Source organism: Neovison vison, chromosome 11, assembly GCF_020171115.1.
Source record: "Neovison vison isolate M4711 chromosome 11, ASM_NN_V1, whole genome shotgun sequence".
In the NCBI taxonomy this organism is placed as follows: Eukaryota; Metazoa; Chordata; class Mammalia; order Carnivora; family Mustelidae; genus Neogale; species Neogale vison.
In genome coordinates this window covers 145,357,250-145,376,918 of record NC_058101.1, presented here as the reverse complement: position 1 = coordinate 145,376,918, position 19,669 = coordinate 145,357,250, and the positions used below count along the sequence as shown (strand labels likewise).

General features: G+C 41.3%; 1 protein-coding gene across 1 annotated transcript in view; it reads left to right on the top strand.

Annotated features, from left to right (window-relative positions):
* Positions 1–19,669, top strand: part of ARHGAP10 (Rho GTPase activating protein 10) — a 324,116-nt gene that overhangs the window by 92,008 nt on the left and 212,439 nt on the right. The window contains exon 4 of the mRNA XM_044224902.1: positions 16,516–16,587. Within this exon, the coding sequence (XP_044080837.1) occupies positions 16,516–16,587 (72 nt within the window). The remainder of the gene's footprint in view (positions 1–16,515; positions 16,588–19,669) is intronic.

Here is a 19,669-nt window from a genome sequence, read left to right as displayed (position 1 = left end):
GTAGAAATATTCTAAAATTGGTTCCAAGGTTTAACAAAATCTTAGTGGTCACTTAATCTTTAAAAGCAATCAGGGGCACCTGGGTGGTTCAGTTGGCTAAGTGTCCGATTCTTGACTTCAGCTTGGGTCTTGGTCTCCGGTTGTGAGTTCAGGCCCCACCTTGGGTTCCATGCTGAGCATGGAGCCTACTTTAAAACAAAAACAGGTAGTATTTTCTGAAGTCATAAATTAAGTGATGTTGTACCATAATAATTAGATATTCATAATTAAGACTGAGTCCTTGAAATGTGAAAAAATATTTTAAATCTAGTGTTTTAGAAGGCAAAGGCCAGTGTCAGAAAACTTTATAAAGCTTTCCATTTCTTAAATATATGTTAAAATAGGATGCTTGGCTTTAGGAATAAAGTCATCAGGGGCACCTGGGTGGCTCAGTGGGTTAAAGCCTCTGCCTTCGGCTCGGGTCATGATCTCAGGATCCTAGGATCAAGCCCCACATCGGGCTCTCTGCTCTGTGGGGAGTCTGCTCCCTCCTCTCTCTATGCCTGCCTCTCTGACTACTTGTGATCTCTGTCAAATAAATAAATAAAATATTAAAAAAAAAAGGAATAAAGTCATCAGACTAGAAGCTCAACAATAAGAAACAAGTTCTTCTTTGTTGGTTTTGAGCCGCACCACTCCCCCACAACGTGAGACTGATCTGTATCCCTCAATAGGCTTAGATATAAATAGTTCAACAAATACCGTGTGTTTCCTACATACCAAACACTGTGCTAGGTGTTTTAAAGACAAGGGCATAGTTTCTACCTTCATGTGGTTAGCTGTCCATTGGGAGAGACTGCTCAAAGCATGCTATGTGGTAACAGAGTTATCGGGGAATTCGGGGAAGGCATGTTGGGGACACCATTTCATACTTGAGTTGACAGGTAGACTGGAGTTATCCAAGTAAGAAAAGATAGAAGTGAAGCACTAGTTTCTTCCCTGTGAGGAAAACCAGTAGAATTTGGGAAACAGAGAGGCATCTGTTTGCATATTTCCCACCAGTGTCTGGCTCTGTGGCTATTAAAGCCAACTTTCTTGGGGAGGGAACTGGAAAGAAGACCAGTCTGGAAGTCAGAGTGTTTCCCCCAGCCCCTGCATGTAAGTCCAGTTTCTGTGAATGGATGTGTCATGCCCCTTAAAAGGCCAATATTGACTTTTTCAGGGTAGTGTTTTCAAGTGAGTAGTTTTTACTGATAATTTTCCTAGCCTTGACTGTGTAAGTGAGTAACCTGACTTGGGGAGCTTGGTACTATTTGTGGCCAGAATTGCTGAGCTCACTTCTGTGCGTGTTCTTTAAGGAAAGTACTGTGTGTTTCACAGCCAGAATTCTGGAGATGTTCTCTCTGGCATGGCGGGACGTGGCGTCCTTATCTGAGATGGGCAACTGTCCAAGAATTTAAGGACTTTGAAAATAGTGGCGCAGGGTGTGTGACGCTCTTCTAAAAGCCCTTCGTGCTGTATTTACTTCTCTACATGGGTTCTTTGATCATAACTTTTTTGTTTCTGTCCTTTTCCTAAACATGTTTCTGAGGATTGAGGAAAATCAGGACAGTTGTGAAAGACCCAGGGGTTGAGGAAATCTTCAGGGAAGAGGGGATGCCTGGAGAGAGAAGGCAGAGCTTGCCAGATGGTGCACAAAAGGCACTTGCCTCTCATCCCGAGGGGGCTGGGCGCCTGCTGGGCTGCCAAGCAGGGTGAAGCGCCAACAGCGTCTTACGCACCAGCTGCATCCCTTTTCCTCCTTGAGCAAGATGACCCTGTTGCTGTTAGGAATTTTGGTGTTACTTAATCTGTCTTTAGCGTTACTTACGAGTTCTTGAAATGTGATAAGTATCTCAGGCATTACATGCCATTGGGAAGATTGTGTCTTTAGCTTTATCTTATTTTTATAGTACATCTAATCTATTTTAAATAGTTCTCTTACGTACTCTTTAGGCTTCTGGGACCTCTTCCTCCTTTTCTTTTTTCTCTCTCCCATGTTTTTCTACACCACAGATTTCACTCTTGTGAAAAGTAGGGTAGGGAACACTTTCTGGGTGATTATGTCCCCTTAAAGAAGGCTCTGGGCTGAAATGTACCGAAGGCTTTTGTTAACCGTTTAGGTGGTTCCAGGCAAGACACAATGGCGTGTTTCCTCAGCAGTTGCCTACTTGTTTCACTCCTTTCTCATCGTTCTGTCATCCGGTCAAGTGTCTCACAGAGTGATGTGCTTAAGTGATTTCTGTATCTTTTAGGGTTTTTGATACAGACTTTTGCTCCAAACTTCTTATTTTCTTTTTTCAGAAATGTATCACAATATTGTTAAAATAACATGTTGGTTAAAATGAGCTTTTTGGGAGGAATTTTCATGCTGTCCTTTCATCAGTACACTCTAGGGCAGTGGTTCACAAGGCATGCTGGACATGCCAACTCCGGGGCCCCATCCTAGACCTACTGAATCAGGAACGCTGGGGTGCAGCCCCTCAGAGCCTTCCAGGTTATTGTAAAGCATGCTTAAATTGGAACCACTGGCTCAGGGTGCCAGTGAAGTCTCCCCTGGCATTCCTAACCTTGGAGCTAGAGCAGTCTGAAAGTTAGAAACGCTGTAAATTGCTTTTTGATGACTTTCTCTTTACCAGGAGGTTAAACTAGACTTTAAAAACCTAAGCTTGGGGTGCCTGGGTGGCTAAGTGGGTTGAGCCTCTGCCTTTGGCTCAGGTCATGGTCTCAGGGTCCTGGGATTGAGCCCTGCTTCGGGCTCTCTGCTCAGTGGGGAGCCTGCTTCCCCCTACCCATCTGTCTGCCTGTCTTCCTACTTGTGACTTCTCTATCAAATACACAAATAAAATATTTAAAAAAACAAAAAAAAACAAAAAAACCCTCTAAGCTTTCATGTGTCGTCTCCAAAGAATTTTGAACTATATCTAGTTTAATTTCATAGAACAGGTTTCTGCTGTTAGGAATTTCAGTGTTACTTAATTTGTGTTTAGCATTACTTATGAGTTCTTGTAATGTGGTAAGTACCTAAGGCATCATATGCCATTGGAAAAATTGTACCTTTAGTTTCATCTGATTAAAAATGTTATATTATATGTGGTACATCAAACCTGTTTTAATCAATTCTTTTACAGTTAAAGTGACTTTTTTTTTTTGCATGAAGTTCTGATGGAAAGCATATTCAGATGGGGAAAAATCCATCTTGAACTTATTTGTGAAAACTTTTCTCAGTTTAGTTGAAAAGTTGTCAATGACCTAACTTTATGAAGAATTTCACTCCTTGGAACTGACCCTTACAATTTGACAACATTATTATTATTATTATTTTTTCATATAAATCCCTTCTCCCCCACCCCCTCCTTGTAAACTCACTATAATTCAGTCAGATGCAGATGTCATTGTGAAATCTGTTTTCTAGGAAGATAGCTTTTGCCTGTTGGATTTTGATGAACCTAGAATCTTACAGAGGTTATAGTCTGAACTAACTCAAATCAGAATTCTAAAGTGAGTGAGGATGTTTTAAGAGGATTGGGCTCCTTGGTGGACCCCTTTCCGTGGAAGGCCTTGCTCATGACATGGTGTCGTATCTTGGTGACTCAGAGTCATCTGTGGTTTCGAAGCCTTGTCATCATCAGCTTCTACTTCCCTATTGAAACTTATGTTTCCTATATTTTATGTCCTTGGGCTCGCTCTCTGCTTCTGAGGAATCCGCTCTTCTGATAAACCAGTTACTACTGACATGAAAGAGCAAAGAGGACACAGGGACTCCCCCTCTCCCCCCCTCCCCCCACCAACCTCACACACACACCAACAACAGACACATGAATGTGACCAGCCCACTCATTTCATTGTCTTATGGAGAGGAGAGGAGTGTGGTTCCATTAATGGGAATTAAGTTCAGCTGAATCTACAGTTTCGTGAGAGACTATTTTTGTCAGATCCAGTTATGAAGTACTCAAAAGTATGGCCTTGGCTCCTAAAACAAAGAGCTGAGAGAGCACTTAGGGATTTTATTCTTAGGGATACACTTAGGGATAACCTTTTTATTTACCGAAAGAAAAAGAAGGGAAACCAGAACTCAGTGAGATGGAGTGATTTGATCCACATCACTTCACAAAACGAGTTGGTGACAGTGATGAAAAGAGAATCTCCTATCTCCTGGTAGCCCAAGGGCATTGTTCTTTGCCTTTAGCCCCTGGTAAGATTTACCAACCTTTTCTCCGCCATTAAACATGGTTGAAATGGAAATGTATCCTTATGGTTCCATTGGTAAGGCAGCAGTCTTGAAGAAATGTGAATTTTGTTATTTCTCCTGTCCTGTTTGGACATGTGTAAACCATCCCCTCTGCCAACATTTCAATCAACAAACCACTTGGCCACTTAAGGAAGAAATAGGAATTCTGATAGATGTTTGAAAACCTTTCAAGGCCTTTTAGTTAGGTCAAAGAAGTGCCAACATCAATAAATGCCTAAGGAGTGGGTGTTCTCATCTTGGTAGAAGATCCTGGGACCCATACCATAGTGGAGCAGCCCTTAAAGAAGTAATGTATCTCCAATATTCTTGATGGCACAGAGGAGAAAAAAATGTAGCAAAACTTGCTACTGGTGACAGAGATGAAAAGTGATTCAGAAGAGCATGAAAGGGACACATGATATAAATCTACCAAAGAGCTCTTTCAATAAATGTCAAGGTTCTGAGTATTCAATTTAGTCAAGATTTCATTAGCAGTATATGAAAAGGATATGAAAAGGATCATGATAGTATATGAAAAGGAGAAAAGTATATGAAAAGTGTATTTCAAAATAGTATATGAAAAATACTGTCAATATTATTATATTTTTATTTTTTGAGAGAAAGTGCTCATGAGTGGGGGGACGTGCAGAGGGAAAAGGAGAGAAAGAATCTTAAGTAGGCTCCACGTCCAACCCAGAGCCTGACATGGGGCTCAATTTCACAACCTTGAGATCATGACCGGAGCCAAAATCCAGAGTTGGACGCTTAACTGACTGAGCCACCCAGGTGCTGCTGGAGTGTCTTGTTATTAGTGTCATGTTGGATTGAATGAAATATAGAAATTCCTTGGTGATGGGGATTACGAGAGGCTCAGGGGTATACCAGTGGCCATGATAGTGTAGTGGAAGGAATATGGACTTTAGGGGCAATGGCAGATAGGCACCTCTCAGTTCTACCACTGCAGGGAGTCGAAGGGACCATTGGGCCCAGGGGCTATATGATTCCATCACTGCATTAGAATGAAGGCCATGCCTCCCACAGGCTGCCCCCAGCTAGTGACCGAGACAGCAGGGGTACAAAAGCAGCTCATTCCTGGGGACCCTGGAATCCTCTGACAGGAAGCCTTGGCTCAGTACTCCCCGATGACCTTGCTGAACTTTCCCTAAACTGCCTTGCAGTCTAACCCATGTCCCCGCAACCGTCTGACCTTCCTTCCCTCGCTGTCTCCTTCCCCGGGGTCAGACCTGCCTGCATCACTGTCTGACAGCTCTTCCAGCCTCCTCATGTTCTCTCACAGATGCTTCCCCTAATACATTTCTGGCATTTTTCATCTGGTTGTGATGTCTGCTTCATAGAGATGTGGTTTAATACACAAACAGACGGTTTTGAATGGAGATAATGTGTAGAGGAGCCTCAGCACAGGTATTCATGTTTCCTATGGTCCCCATCAGCAGGGAGTGTTGAATTTCTGTGGAAACTCTATTCTTCATGTTCTCTAAATTTGTAGGCAAATCTTATCTCATTTGTACACTAAATATTTTTGAATGCCTGTTAGGAGCTGGGTGATGTTCTAGCACCTGAGGATGCAGTAAGATGTTAGGTCCTTGTGGAGATGAGGCACTCAGCTGCTGACTGCTTAGTGGAAGAGGGAGCCTTTCTGCCTCCTGCACTCCTTTTCTGTCTCGGCCACTCCGATAGCCCAGGCACAGAAGGGCTGATGATTAGTCTCTTTGCCATTGATCAAGGGTTTAGGCGTTCTTTTCTGAACAGGTCTCCCCACCTTCCCCTCCTTCTCTCTGTCTTTCTCATATTTCCTTCATTCAATCATTTATGGCCTGATTTTTGAGGTTCCATTAGGTGCTATGCCTCTGATTTACACTGTTCACTTCAGAAATTAAAATATTCTCTGGAGGCCCCTGGGTGGCTCAGTCCATTAAGTAGCCACCTTCGGCTCAGGTCATGATCCTGGGGTCTTGGGATCAAGCCCTGCATCAGGCTCCCTACTCAGTGGGGAGTCTGCTTCTCCCACTCTGCTCCCTCTGCTTGTGTTCTCTCTCTTATTCTTTCTCTGTCAAATAAATACAATCTTTTTTTTTTTTTTAAGATTTTATTCATTTATTTGACAAAGATCACAAGTAGGTAGAGAGAGCAGGGGAAGCTGGCTCTCCACTGAGCAGAGAGCCCGATGTAGGGCTCGATCCCAGGACCCTAAGATCATGATCTGATCCGAAGGCAGAGGCTTTAACCCACTGAGACACCCGGGCACTCCTAAATAAAGTCTTTAAAAAAAAAAATGAAATGTTCTCTTATTAAAGCTAAAAAATAAAATTTTTAATTCTCTTGTGATACTTTTGCAGCTTTCTGTCAGGCTCCTCTTTCCCTCACTTTTGTGGAGTTTTATTGTTTCTCAGATTGTTCTGGCTGGGTATTTATTTAAAAAAAAAAAAAAAAAGAAGAAGCTAGATCCTTATTGTCCCTCATGCACAGAGGGAAAGAAGATCAAGGTTAACTCTCTTATTTAATGTCCTTATTAGGTTAATTTATTCATAATATACCCAGTCTTTGAAGATTCTCAGTTTTTCTTAAGAATAATAAAAAAACTTTATTGTTAGAGTCTATTTGATTTAAATAATTGGAGTAAAATTGCAACCTTTAACGAATGGCTTTCAAAACTGATGCAGGGCTTCCTTTTTATTTTTCCTTTCAAATAAACACGAAGATATTTGTTTGTAGAAAAGAGACATTAAGGGAAGCTTAAACTTTTGTGATGTAATGGCTTAGCTTTTTTGAGGGAAAGATTATGGCCAAATATTCAGGGAGGTAAGCCAGAGAAAAGAAATTGTCAGAACTTCAGCTCAAATCCTCTGGTTTTGTTAGGCTCTGTTTAGAGTTCAGGATTGAAAGTAGTCAAAAACTCTAGCAACTTTTTATTCTTGGACTTTCGGAAAGCAAAGATGTGGTGACTGATCTGGTGAAATTAGAATGTATATTTTATTAATTATAATTTCTAGCCTGTTAAATGGGACTGCTGTGGCCTAGAAGAATCTGGCATTCAAGAAACTATTTCCCAATAATTGGTTCTTAATTTTCAGGTTTAAACTCTATAGAATTAATTTATTGCACCTCTGTACCTATGTCCCAATTAGACCTTCGTATGGGGGTTTAAGATTCTCACCAAGTTGAGTTGGTAATTTGAGCTACCACTGCTCTAAAATTTAATTTTGTTTCCACCAGAAGGATTAGTTTAGCTTGAGCTGTGCTCATAAATAAAATAACATCCAGGGATTTGTTTGTAAGTTAAAATTGCTTCTAGTGTGGCATTCCCTTCCTTTTTTTTTTTTTTTTAAACACTTAACTGTGTTAAGTAGGTAGAGCAACTGTTACTCTTTTTTTAAAGTTGAGAATATTCAGGTAACAAAAGAGAATTGCTTTTTTACTCTGGTCTAGAACCAGTACTGGTGATTAGGACCAAGCCCAAATGAGAGAATATTGGCCTCTTGTCACTGTGACAAGGCTCTCATAGAACGACCAATTAAATGTTTTCATTTCTTCTTAGCATCAGAGTCTTTTACCTTCTTTCTCTTTATTATTTTAGCTCCTAGAAAAATAGGAGGGCTTTATTGTGCATTTTAATTTTCCTATTAGGACCCAAGTCTAGGTTGATGGGGGAAGGCTCAGTCCAGGGAGAGACTGGCTAGATGGAGAAAAAGAGAGATTGCAAAGGGTGAGTGTGGATGGGAAGTAATCTAATTCATCAAAAACGATCTGGTTTAATCAGGTTAAAAAACTTATTTAAGAATTGAAGTGATAGTGCTGCATTTTGACAATTGTTGAAAGGTCTGCAATTTAAACAAATGCCAATGCTCTGTTAGTCTAGATTCTCAGTTGCAAGCTCTAAGTCTTCTGAACAGAATGGGAATTAATTTAAAGAATACTTGGTAGTGCACCTGGGTGGCTCAGTCAGTTAAGCGTCTGCCTTCAGCTCAGGTCATGATCCCAGGGTCCTGGGATTGAGCCCTGCATCTGGCTCCCTGCTCCTCAGAGAGCCTGCCTTCCTTCTGCCTGCCTCTCTCTCTCTCATGAATAAATAAATAAAATCTTAAAAAATCATACATGGTAGCTTGCAGGATCTTTATCTGGTTCTGGGAACCAGGAATGATGGCCGGAGTTGCACTTGTAGAACCCAGTTTGGAGAAGAATGTCAGTACTGTTTGCTGCAGGGTGTGCACAACATGGCATGTCCCAACAGCACCGCTGCCCCTGCTGGTGATTGTGGAGCAGCTCCTTCTGGAAACGATGGCGCTGCCACCCACCAGAATCTCTGGTCACTAGTTTCTTGAAGTTCTAGCTTCCAAATCCAAGTCTGGGGTGGGAGCATCTCATTAGTGGAACTCTGGCCAGGTCCCACGACCTCACTACCAGGTGGCTGGGAAAACAAGAGTCTGTCATTTCCAGCTTTTATAGTGGAAGGTGGACTGTTCCTCATTTGGTAGAATTCTCAAACATAGGAAGGTGTTTTAAGTGTTGTGTATCCCAAAGGGCAGATATGCACTACCTATAATGTTTATGCCTGATTGTATGGCAACACTGTTTTCCTGTGAGAAGATTAAACAAAAAATGTTTTGGGATGGCTCAAATGGACACACTTGTAAATATGCCTATGTTTGTCTACTAGATAATCATATGCCTACTTTCATGTAGTTGATTATATATGTGGCAGTATTTTAAAATCAAATTTTCAAAAACATTTATTTATTTGTCAGAGAGAAAGTGTGCACATGTGTACACATGAGTAGGGGGAGGGGCAAAGGAAGAAGCCAGGAGTCTGACACAGGACTCTGTCCCAGGACCCTGGGATCATGACCTGAGCTGAAGGTGACTGAGCCACCCTGGTGTCCCTAAAATCAAATTATTGATGTATACTTTAAAATTTTTTTCCCCACTTCATAAAAAAGTTATTCCAAGTCTTGATCCCTTTTATGTTAGTATGTTTATCACTGATATATTCTGATTTTTTTTTTTTTTTTTTTTGGGCATACCTATCCAGAGTGTTTCATGGCCACACTTGTCTGAGTTCTTTGAGATATGGCACCTTTAAAAAAATTCCTTTCTGATGCTTTCATTGGACATTTTATCTTAAGCTACAGGTGCTCATCTGTAGCACATTTGGACAGTCTCTTTTACAGATTTTGTAATACAGATGTATTTTCATGACTTAATCACTCTTATTTCTTTTAAAGTGGTCTTTACAAAAGCACAGAACTCTTATAATTTGAGGTTTTCTCCAGAATAACTACGTCTCTTAAATTTCTTAGCTTCCTCTTGTTTTTGTGACCCAGACACTTTTGTGATCTGAAACTAGGTGTGGTGGTGGAATGGAGGCGGGGGGGGGGGTGTTTAAGGCTAAGATTCCTCTAAGAGTTCTTTGTTGATCAAAATAATGGAAAGCACACTCTTTAAGGAGACTGTAAGAATTCTTATATAGGGTTAAGTCCTTTTTTTCCCTGAGAGACAATTTTGGGAAGAATGTTTCTTATGTTCAGATATATATAATAGTTCCTTGACACCCTTTCTTGAGGTTCTGTTTCAAGAACAAAGTAAGAAACATATCTTTGATACATGGTTTCTTGCTGCTATTCTTGATAGGGGAGTTGGAAAGTAGAGTTTTCCCTTTAATGAAATGGGAAGTATCTGGAAGGTCATGGGAGAAAATAATGGAAATTCTCCTTTGCTCTCAGATTATGCATTCCTCTGGGGTCAAGAACACTTGGAATCCAGGCTTAAAATAACAAGAGCCATGGGGAACAGACATAATTCCTTCTGTTTCATTAGATTCAGTCTATCCTTGTTAGTACCGAGTGATTAGAAAGGCATGGTTTAGTACTTACATGGACTTATTCACTGTTTTATCGAGACTGAGGCGTGAAAAAAATGTTACTAAAGATCTCATACAATGTAGTTTCGCCTTTTTTCTGAATATGGGTTTCTAGGCCCAGGCCCCATTTTCTTTAGATTTAGAATCGGAACTTAGCCTTCGATCTCAAATGGGGAAACTCAAAGCAGCAGCAGAGTTTCTCTCCAAAGCAGAGTCTGATTTTGTGTTTGTCAGCCGTCCCTTGTCAACAGTTTTCCTGGTGACTGCTTCAACTATGGAGACAGGCAGAGATACTGCCCTACCTTTCCTTTTCTTTTTAGACATTTAAGTTCTCACCTCCAGGTACCTAATAAAAGGGATTTCAGACTTGAATAGTTGGAAAACTTTTAATTCCCCAGGCCGTTACAAAATACTCCTGTTCTTTTACTTTGAATTGTGAAGTGTTAATGGATTCTGTGATTGGCCATTCAACATTGAGATGTAGCTTGTGCTTCTGCTTCTCTGAACTCCCACAGAATCCTGGAGCTGGTTAAGACCCCAGAGGTCTCCCAGGCCAGCTGTCTCTCAGTGCAGGTCTTACTGAGCTCCTCTTGATGGCAATCCCAGAATCTGATCTATAGTGTTTCCCCATTAGACCAATTCCAATACCTCTGGTTTTCTTCTTAAACTGTTGTACCATTCTGGGCACATTCCTGCTTCACTCCAGTTAGAAAATCTCTCTTGAACCGCAGTACCCATGCTACTGAGATAGGACACAGGTGAATGATTGCCTTGTTTGTTTTGAACATATCCAGTGTATGTGTTCATTCTTTTTTAGGGCAACTTATGACTCCTTTGACTCACGCTGACTTCAGTTAACTCATTTTTAGGGACTAAAGCCCTTATTAAAACCTGCTATTAAATTCACATAAATTATTAAGATAGTTTTACACTTGAGGGGGATCTGGGTGGCTCAGTCATTAAGTGTCTGCCTTTAGCTCAGGTCATGATCCCAGGGTCCTCGGATCGAGCCCCCGCGTCTGTCTCCCTGCTCAGCGGGAAGCCGGCTTCTCCCTCTCCCACTCCTGCTTGTGTTCCCTCTCTTGCTGTTTCCTTCTGTCAACTAAATAAAATCTTTAAAAAAAAAATACAAAAACAGATCTTGCCTTTAAAAAAAAAAAAGATAGTTTTACACTTGAACAGTTGCCTGTTAGTATTGAAACCACTAGATTGCTTATCCCAGCTGAATTCTACAGCATCACTTTTGAATCCCTCTTTTCAGCCAGGCAGCTACTTGCACTGTGGTTTTCTCATCCAGCAGTCAATCTTACCTCCTAAATCTTGGTCCCCTTCAAATACTGTAAATGTATATTTAAAAAATATACAGTTGGTTGAGAGTAAGTAGCACATCTTTGGCCATGATACTTGAGATGATTCTCTAAGGCAGGGTTCGGCTAACTGGCTCCAGCCCTCCTTGCCTCCTGTATTTGTACATATAATTTTGCTGGACTCTAGCTCTGCTCATTCACTTACAGACTGTTTACAGCTGCTTTTGTGCAAATGGCAGAGCTGAGTGGTTGCAACCCAGCCTTTCGTAGAACAAGTTGGCCGACTCCTGCCCTAAGGTGAAAGCAACTGGTAAATGAACATGTTTTATGTTCATGTAGATGCATTCTGTTTCTAAGCAAGACTATCCAAAATCCCGTCTAAGGCTCATTAGTCACAGCTTTTTATGACTTCCTTTTGTGGCCTGTTCAAGTATTTTATGGGGAAATATATGGTTATATAAGATTATATGTGGATTCTAAAATCACAATCTGTGTTTTCTTTTTTCTTTTTCTCTTTAAATGACTTGATTGATTTCTAATCTACTAGTATTTGAACACTTTTGAATTGTTACTTCAGTTGTCTCTTTCAAATTGGGGTACTGTTTTCATAGTAATTTCCTTTAGGGTTTTAGGAGTAGTCCTTGACTCGGTATTCATTTTTCACTGGGGAAGAAGAGTCATATTTTGGCCTTAGAACATTTTAGTAACACTCATTACTAACAAATATTATATAATACTTCTGTGAAATTTATAAAAGGAACTGAGAGATTCCAAGGAGTCTCCAGTCTATTTTGAGAAAAAGAAGAAAACAATCCTCATTGCTCAACCAACATTGCCTTACTGAAGCATTTAGTCGCCACTCTGTTATTTTGTTCTTGAACAGAATACTTAACGTTCAGTTCAGAAGTTACATAACCAGGTTTTTTTAAAGGAAAAAAAAGAGATAATTTTAAATTTAATAACATTTCAATCAAAACATTTAATGAAAAAATTAGATATTGGAAAATTGGAAAAAACAGGTACTCCTTTCCTTATTCTGGAAATTTCTTTGTTAACCTGCAAACAGTAAGACAGAAATCCCTCATATTCTTTTCCTACACCAGTGTTAGACCTTGGGAGTCAGATATTGCATCAAATTAATTCTCCAAGTGAAGGACACACTTAATGACCTACAATTGCTCATGTGTAATCTTTGTGGCCTGGTCTTTTTAAAGGACATTTACTCCACCGTCTGGAGTTTTAGGGCTCACATTTCAAAAAGCCTTCACATGTCCATGTTATTAATGCCCACATCTAGCATTCACAGGGCATTTCCTATGTCCTACTCTGATGGCGAGCGGAGCCCATTGGATCTCTTCAGCTGTGTTAGTGACACCAGATTGCTTGCAGCTCTATGCCCTGAGATTTCCGTTTTCCCCTCCTTGTTACTCTTATTCTTTGCCTGAAGAGCTCCAGTGCCCTGTTTTGGGCTCAGGTCTGTTTTATCCCCTTCCAGAAGTCCTCCCTTACCCAGTCAGAGTCCCGTCTGTGCAGCTTGCCTGTGCAGTGTGATGCTGATAAGTTTATGTCTCCTGGAGATTCTCCTACCAGGGACGACCCTCATTGCTCACCTACTCCCTGCCTCACTAGAGAAAATCTCACAATGGGGGCCGATGGGTGTCTGCACAAATTCCTGCTTGCTTATCTCAAAGGGCCTGTAGGCCTGCCTGGAAATGTTCATGTTTCTCTAGGAAGTACCCTGCTCACTGTTTGTGGGGATTCTTTCCTTCATTCTCCTCTCTATGCAAACTTTTCTCCATGCCCAAACTCTCTTAGTAAGTGACCTTGCCTTGTACTTCATAGAAAAAAGAACCATCAGGTAGCAGTTCCCCAGCCTCTCTTCATATCTGCATGCTCATTTGTGCTGACACTCGTGTTCTCCTTACTTCCTGTTAACGAGGTGGGGAAGGAGCCCAACTCCTGTGACAGGGCAATACCCATGTGTGGACAGCATCTCATCTCCTCCCCACATTCGAGATTTTGAACCATCTTTTCTGGATTCTTCATGTGGGCATTTAGGTATTTTACTATCCTTGGGGTGTCTCCTGGAATCTCAGATTTAATGTAATGCCTTAGTGCTTGCTCCCAGTTGCTTTTCCTCAAAATTTTCCTACTTTACTACATAGTATTCTTGCGTATACTGTTGCTCATAGCAGGAATCTGGGAGTGATCCTGGAAACGCCCTCCTTTCCCACATTGTCTATCATTGGTTACTTTGATTCTACCTGCAAATATCTCTGAAAATGGTCTCCTCTCAATTTTTGTTATGAAAAATTTTTGTTATTCCAACCCCCATCCTCTATTGTATGTGCCATTCTAGAAGCCTCCTAGCAAGTCTTTCTCCTTCTAGTTTTCCTCACCTCTAATCTCTTTTTCTCAGAGAACCCTGAATAATCTTTAAAAGATCTAAATAATCATTGTTTTAGTGCCTTGCTTAAAACCCTCCAGTGGCTTTCATCATGCCCCAAATCAAAGAACACTTTCCCTGGACCGGCAGGGCCCTGCATGTTCCCATACCCTTGCCTTCACTCCTCTCTTTCCATCTACTTCTCTGTTCTTAATGCCCCCCACCCCCCAGCCATTTGCTAGTTACTATAATACACAAATTCCTAACCTTAAGCCTTTTGACCTCTTCTGGCTTCAGGCTGGAAATTGTTTCCCTTGCTCTCTGCACCCCTAATTCCTTCTCCTCTTTCAGATCTGAGCTTAAATGTCATTTCTTTGATGGAACTCCCTGCGTCTTTTTTTCCTTATAAATCCTCTAATATATTCCTCACCTTAGCCCTGCTTTTCTCCATAGGAAGGGATTCCTAGAATTTGCAGTTAGATGTTTACTTATGCATTCATGAGTGCCTCCTGTGTCTCCCGTGCTAGACAGTAACTTCCAGGAGGGCGGAAACTGGACTGATTTTGTTCATCATTGTGTCTTCAGAACCTGAGGCTGAATGCTCAGCAAATACTTGTTTCGTGAAATACAGGTTTATTGCAATGGCAGCTTGGAATGGGGAAGACCCCATCTGGTACTTTTAGGGCTCATACTTATATGATTTGGAATCTCTGCTCCTGTCTTCTGTGAACTTGAGTGGTTCCTAGCTCCTGTGTTCCCAGCATAGCTTGCTGGGCTGGCTTCTTTCTTGAGTGGGCCAGCCACCATGGAGGATGTATGTGTATATTTTATATGTAAGTTTATGTACGTGTGTATTTATATGTAGGTTTATGCAGGAACACGATGTGGAAGCTAGACAGTGACTCTGGTGCTCATAGAAATGTGCCTTACATTATTTTGAGAGGTTGTGTGTGAGCTGGGTCACTTTGGAAATGTACGGCAGACCCTCTCCTATCTGCTGGAGGTATTCTCTATTGTTCTGAGTGGTTGGGATTCCTGGCATGTGCTTTGTCCCTGCTCTCTTCTTTAGTGCAGAGGAGTTTCTGGTTTGCCATTGTTGTAGGTCACATGCTCAACAGTGTAGAGAGGATGAAATGAACCTAGTTTGAAAATGATCCCTTTCCCTTGACTAGTTGTTGCTCTTAATTCTTGTAGTTCACTGTTGCCCCAGCTCCTTGATACCTAAGTGACAAGTTGTCATGGTGGGAGTGAGTAGAACCTAGTTTCTGGCCCAAGGAAGAGAGTTCAACTTCTAGACATCTCAAGTAGGCACAGTCACTTTTTCGAGGATTCCCTGTCTCACCGTTCTAACGGTCTCTTTGGGAGAAGTGCTTACCTAATGAAACATTGCAAAGTTAAATTCAGAATCCTTTCCTTTCTTTCTTTTCTTTTTTTTTTTTTTAATTAGAAAAAAATGTGTTTGAAGATTTTATTTATTTGAGAGAGAGAGATGGGTTGCCTGGGTGGCTTAGTCCTTAAGCATCTGCCTTCAGTTCAGACCATTATCCCAGGGCCCTGGGATCAAGCCCTGCATCTTCTCTCTCTCCTTCCTGCTGTGTTCTCTCTCTCTCTCTCTCTGTCTCTCTCTCAAATAAATAATAAATAAAATAAAAAGAGAGCACAAGAGAACATGAGGGGAGTGAGGGGCAGAGGGAGAGGGAGAAGCAGAGGAGCCCAGCTCAGGGCAGGATCTCAGGAGCCTAGATCATGACCTGAGCCTGAGGTGAATGCTTATCCACTGAGCCACTCAGGCGCCCCAGAATCCTTTCCTTTTCTAAGTCACTTATTCTTTCTGTAATTTAAAGCGTGGATTTCTAGGGGACTTTTCTTAAAAAAATAAAATAAAATAAAATAAAGCAATGGCACATTGTTGTAGAGTATTTTGAGGTTTCCTTTTCTATCCTGGATGTTTTCGATATCCTGGAAATACATGGTGAGAAAGCCATTCTCCACCTGCATATTGTTAAATGCATTTTCCTTAGGTAGTTGTTCCCTCTTGTTTGGATTTTCAGCCTTGTTTGTTGTATATTCCGTCTTAAAATGAAAAGCCCCAAACCAGTCACTTTAAGAATGAGTCCTTGTGTGGCTCCTATCATGTAGGAGCTGTTTGCCAGCCCGCCCAATATTGACTTTGCTGTGAGCTGCAGTGACGGCTTTGCTGATAACACTGTAAACCCTCAAGAGGAATTTCAGTAAGACTGAGTGTATTTAAACTTGTAACACACAAACCTAGCCCTTCACATAATGTAGTCTGATAACTAATAAAGGAATGTAATTGACTTGTAAATTTCTGAGGAGGGGGAGGGAAAAAAAACTCAAACAGAAGTGTTCTGTTAATGAATGTGATAGACCCCTTTGTTGTTTAAAAACAACCCTCTTGCTATTTCCCTGAAGAAAGAGCTGTGTTGGGGCTGTGTTGCACATTTCACTGGCACTTTGCCCCACCTCCTCTTCCCTGAAAATATTTATGGAGATCTAGCGTGTTAATAAATTTAGAAGTGATTTAATGGCTGCATTGGCGGGGTGAGATAAGGTAGTTAAAATATGTTGTTCATTTTATTTCTGGGTGGGGTGGAAGAGGGAAATGAAATACTGATTTTTTTTTTCCCTTTTGGGAAACCTAATACTGTGTTCTTTTGTTATCGTTCTTGTCCTCTAGGCATTAAGTGTAACTGAAACCCTGATTAAACCCTTGGAAAAATTCAGAAAAGAACAACTTGGAGCAGTAAAGGTTTGTGTCTAATTTGAATGCACTTGTAAAGGGAAGACGGAGGGGCTGCTGCTGTTTCAGAGGAACAGCGTCAAGTGTACACTTTCTTCACATTTGGCAGCTTTAAAGGAGATGCTGGAGTGAACCATCTGTTGTTTTATGTTTCAATGTGCTTTTTGCCCTTTGGGCGATATGAAATTGTAAACAAAACCAAAACACCTGGGCAGGAGAGTAAAACCTTTAGTCCTCTCTGGCTACACCTTCCCGTAACAAGTTTTGAAAACATCCTTAACCAAAAGGCACACTCGCTCCCAGCAGAAACATCTTACCTCTGTAGGGAGTGCAGTGGCTTCCTTGAATGCCTCCGTTTTATGGAGAAGTGCAGCCGCATAGGAGGGTTCAAGATGAGAAACGCTGCTACACCTTGATGACACTGAAACTAGGAAGAGAATATTGGGTTATTGGGATGTAATTTCCTTCCATTGAGCACAAATTTATTGAGCTCCTGTTATGTGCCAGTATAGTTAGGTATCAGGGATTCAAGGATGAGTAACCCCGCAGCCTGTGCGCCAGGATCTGGGAGTTAGCCAGGATTGCGGGGAATAATGTGGTGACTTGACCATAGGGAGCCTGGGATATATGTAGCAACTTCTCAAGTTTGTGAACAGAGCTTTGAAATTATCCCAGAGAAATAATTTCCACCAGCCTTTCCTGAAGTTTATGTATTCACTTGAGGAACAAAAAGTAACATTCGTGTGTTGACTATTTTTGGCTTGGCCTGGAAGAGAATAACATCAATTTTAGGTAGGGAAGAGAGTTTTTGTATTTGTATTACCACCTCGCACCCCCATCCCCCAACATGGCTTGGGGATATGATTCTTTTTTTTTTTTCCTTTTTTTCCCCTTTATCTTCCTAAACAAAATATTAAAATCCTTTTGTACAGATACACATTGTGGCTTCAAGGGCTGTAGCTATACAGTTGGGCCCAAAGAGTTACCAGCATTTTCCTTGCTATTTATAGAATCAGTTCTCCTTTAAGTGACTTGTTAAAATATTAGACATTTCCTTTTGGTATAGTATTTACCATTTTTAGTGAAGGGCTGTGTTTTGACAGTGGTTGGTGGGGGTACCCTCCTCATCCCCTTCCTGGGATTGTTTGCTGAGCTGCACCAGGCTGACTGTGTCTTCTGGCTTTGCAGCAGGTCACTGGAGTTCTGCTTTCACACCTGTGACCTTGGGCGAGTAATTGGTTTTTGTTCCTAATCCGTAAAATGAGAGATCTGGGGATCTGACTGTCCCACTTTGTAGTTTATGATTCTGTTCTAAATCTTGAACATCTTGGTTCTTTCTTTTTTTATACTTCATTGGAACAGTGTCCATTTCTTATTTTTCGTATTTTTTTTAAAGATTTTATTTATTTGACAGAGAGAGATCACAAGTAGGCAGAGAGGAAGGCAGAGAGAGAGGAGGAAGCAGGCTCCCTGCTGAGCAGAGAGTCCGATGTGGGGCTCGATCCCAGGACCCTGAGATCATGACCTGAGCCGAAGGCAGCGGCTTAACCCACTGAGCCACCCAGGCGCCCCTTATTTTTCGTATTTTTGATTGAGTGAGGGTGGTGGTCAGTGAAGATGTATTATAGAAATGGAAAATGAATATGTCTTAGTTAATATATTTTCTTTTTATTTGCCATCTACCCTATGGGTTTTTTGTTGTTGTTGTTGTTGTTTGCCTGTTTTTTTTTTTAATTAATTTTTTTTTATTTTTTATAAATATATATTTTTATCCCCAGGGATACAGGTCTGTGAATCGCCAGGTTTACACACTTCACAGCACTCACCAAAGCACATACCCTCCCCAATGTCCATAACCCCACCCCCTTCTCCCAACCCCCCTCCCCCCAGCAACCCTCAGTTTGTTTTGTGAGATTAAGTGTCATTTATGGTTTGTCTCCCTCCCAATTTTTTTTTTTTAAAGATTTTATTTATTTATTTGACAGAGAGAGATCACAAGTAGGCAGAGAGGTAGGCAGAGAGAGAGAGAGAGAGAGAGAGAGGAGGAAGCAGGCTCCCCGCTGAGCAGAGAGTCCGATGCAGGGCTCGATCCCAGGACCCTGAGATCATGACCTGAGCCTAAGGCAGAGGCTTAACCCACTGAGCCACCCAGGCGCCCCTCCCTGTTTGTTTTTAAGTGGGCTCCATCCCCAGTGTGGGGCTTGAACTTGTAACCCTCCCAGACCATGCTGTACCAGCTGAGCCATCCAGGCAGCCCCCTACTGGGTTGCTATAAATTTCTGACCTGAGTTTTCTATTGATGGACAGCTCCTCCCTCTGAAACTTTCCCCATTCCTGATGCTGTACTTGTTCAAAGTACATCTTGTAGGTAGGATAGACTACCATATTAAAAGAAGAAGTTATTTTAGTCTATGCCTTGAGTTGTTTAGTGGCCAGATTCCATCCTGAAGTCTTTTTTTTTTTTTTAATTCCTTCATCGTTCTCCTGGCTTTAAGTTTATGAAGGATTTGTCCCATGTTCTTATTCTGTACAGTATGTATGTTGGCTTTCACATCATTGATATTATTTGAGGCAGCCAGTCCTTGTGGGTCATAGGGAGAAGCCCTTTTTTACTGACAGTTTTATATAATACAGAGTAAAGAAAGGTGATTTTGTAGGTGACACAGTGCTACATAAACACCTGTCTCTTTCATTAGATTGTTCAGTGTTTCAGAGAAAAGGCTGTGCTTTCCTTATTTTCTACTAGCCTCAATTCTGCCTTATTATATAAGGTATCTAATAAATAGCCTATTTTGATCATTCTAGGAGAACCTGGGGAGGGTTTGTCATCTGTATACTTGATTTTCTACATCTGTGCTTCCTAAATATTAAATCTTTTTTTTTAAACAGTTTATTAATTTATTTGTCAGAGAGAGAGAGAGAGAAAGTGCACAAGCAGACAGAGGCGGAGAGAGAAGCAGGCTCCCTGCCAAGCAAGGAGCCTGATGAGGGACTCGATCCCAGGACCCTGGGATCATGACCTGAGCCGAAGGCAGAGACTTAGCTGACTGAGCCACCCCGGCATCCCTTAAATCATGTTTTGACAAACATA